This window comes from Propithecus coquereli, unplaced genomic scaffold, assembly GCF_000956105.1.
Source record: "Propithecus coquereli isolate 6110/MARCELLA unplaced genomic scaffold, Pcoq_1.0 Scaffold81, whole genome shotgun sequence".
Lineage (NCBI taxonomy): Eukaryota > Metazoa > Chordata > Mammalia > Primates > Indriidae > Propithecus > Propithecus coquereli.
The window spans coordinates 8,464,234-8,466,294 of record NW_012154285.1 but is presented as its reverse complement, the minus strand read 5'-3'; the positions used below and the strand labels follow the sequence as shown (position 1 = coordinate 8,466,294).

The window sequence follows — 2,061 nt, the reverse complement described above, 5'->3', positions numbered from 1 at the left end:
TAATTTTATATTCCTCCTGGGCAGGTCCCAGGAAAGGACCAAATCATTCACAAAGTGCTTTGGAATCTTTGCACTCTTGTCTTTCAAATACCATCAGGCAAAGCTGGGGGACCCTTGAGAGATCTAAGACCCCCTCCTTCATGGGGATGTGTATCATTTCGCATTAAGTTGACAGCTGGAGAGTATATGAAATAAGGTCTCCCCTCCCCCACCCCTTTTCAAAGAAGTTCTAAAATCCAGAAAATCACCCCAAAATTTTAACCTATATCCCCTTGGGATGGGCATTAAAAAAATAATTTCTAACATCCAAATAGAATTTTATTCCAATTAATGTGTTGTTGAAACGATCACAGTAAAGTACACCATGAAATAATACTTCTTCCCAATTGTAGCAAACACCCAGGAGTTTGGTAGGCTGGGGACACACAGCGTTTTGTTTGCAGGGTTGGACACCCAGTTCCCCCTCTGTAAGGCCAGCACTTCAGTTATCCATGGCTAGCTCCAACCTCTCTTCTTGCTTTGAAATAAGACTTCCCAGCCCAAGCAAATGCCTTTTCGCAGTGAAACCCCAATACTGAAGAAATGCAACTGAAGCCTTCATCCTTCTCCCTGCCCCTATGCCACACTCTTCAGTGCAGGTAGAGGGGTCAGAACAATGCTTGGGTTTGTGTGACTGCCCTGGGGCGAGCAGATTTCAGAGAATTCGTGTTGTCCGTGGGCGGCAGGCGGGTGAGGTGTGTATATGCCGCCTTGGAAAGGTCAAAGGAAACAAAGGGGGGAAATGTATGTTACATTCTGTGACACTGGGTGTGGGCTTCTGCCACAGAAAACAGCTCACCCTGCAGTCCATGAGAGTGTTCGATGAAAGACACAAAAAGGAGAATGGGACCTCGGATGAGTCCTCCAGCGAACAGGCAGCCTTCAACTGCTTCGCTCAGGCTTCTTCTCCGGCAGTCTCCACCGTAGGGACGTCAAACCTCAAAGGTAGGGTTGGTCACCTCTGTGATGATTGGACTGCAGCTCTTGGTGGCCTGGAAGAGTGAGGAGGATGGGGCACAGACCAGGGTACTTGTCCTTTAAAAGCTTCAGACCCTTCTAGAAGAACCAAAGTTCAAAAAGGGCTATCAGTTGTATACCACCCCCCCACACACACACACACACACACACACACTTCCCTAAGGTAGTATAAGGACAGCTCAGAACCCCTTCCACCAAATCCTTATTTGCCTTGGGGGGGTGGGTGTCTATTTGTATGTTACCTCTTGGCTGAAGCAGCTTTGAAAAACATGCCTGAAGCACTTCTTTCTCTCTGTCTCTCTCCACCCACTCTCCAATCAGGTGAGTCTTCCAACTGCTGACTTTTCACCATCTTTGAACTCTAGGTTAAACTGTGTTAGGCTGGAGAAAGGGAGGAATTCTCTGCTACCTAGAGCAGGGAAGGTGGCTGAGAAAACATCCACCTATAGAGCAACCATTGACCTGGGAGAGGAGGTGGAGCATTGGGGATCTGCAGGGCTGATGGAGTCTGGGGGTGGGAGTGGACGAGGTGGTTCGAATCCCTAGTCAGTCTCCTGTGTTTAATGAGAAAGCGCTATTTATTTGGAAAGACACACACACTGTCAACAGGAAGAAACCTGTTTTTTAGTGAAATCAAATGAAAGTCCTTTATGTCTTCAATCCATTTAAGCCTTAAACATAAAATAGGATCCTTTTTTCTTTTTGCTGGTAGGACACCCACAGAGGGTGTGGTGAAAGCAAAAAAGAATCAGAATTGTCCCCAGGCAGTGAGCAGCCTGCCCAGCACCCATCTCTGTGTGCAGAGACTGGGGAAAACTGGGAGAAGGCCCAAGTGTAGTGTGTGTCTTGAGGGAGGGGTGTCCCTTTTGCCATTACCAATTCAGATGCCAGGGCCCTCTCCAAACAAATCCTTCCAGAATAATTCACAAATCTGTGGAAGGTACTGATCTCTGTCACTCACTAAACAAAGACACTGGGAGTCATTGGAATATGTTCCACCAGTGACTTTTAAAGTTAGTTTTTATTTTTAAAGAGCTAATTTGC

The 2,061-nt window shown here is 46.7% G+C and overlaps 1 protein-coding gene across 1 annotated transcript in view; it reads left to right on the top strand.

Annotated features, from left to right (window-relative positions):
• TBX3 (T-box 3) overlaps positions 1–2,061 on the top strand; it is a 17,279-nt gene that overhangs the window by 10,237 nt on the left and 4,981 nt on the right. The window contains exon 6 of the mRNA XM_012663423.1: positions 827–989. Coding sequence (XP_012518877.1) covers positions 827–989 — 163 coding nt within the window. The remainder of the gene's footprint in view (positions 1–826; positions 990–2,061) is intronic.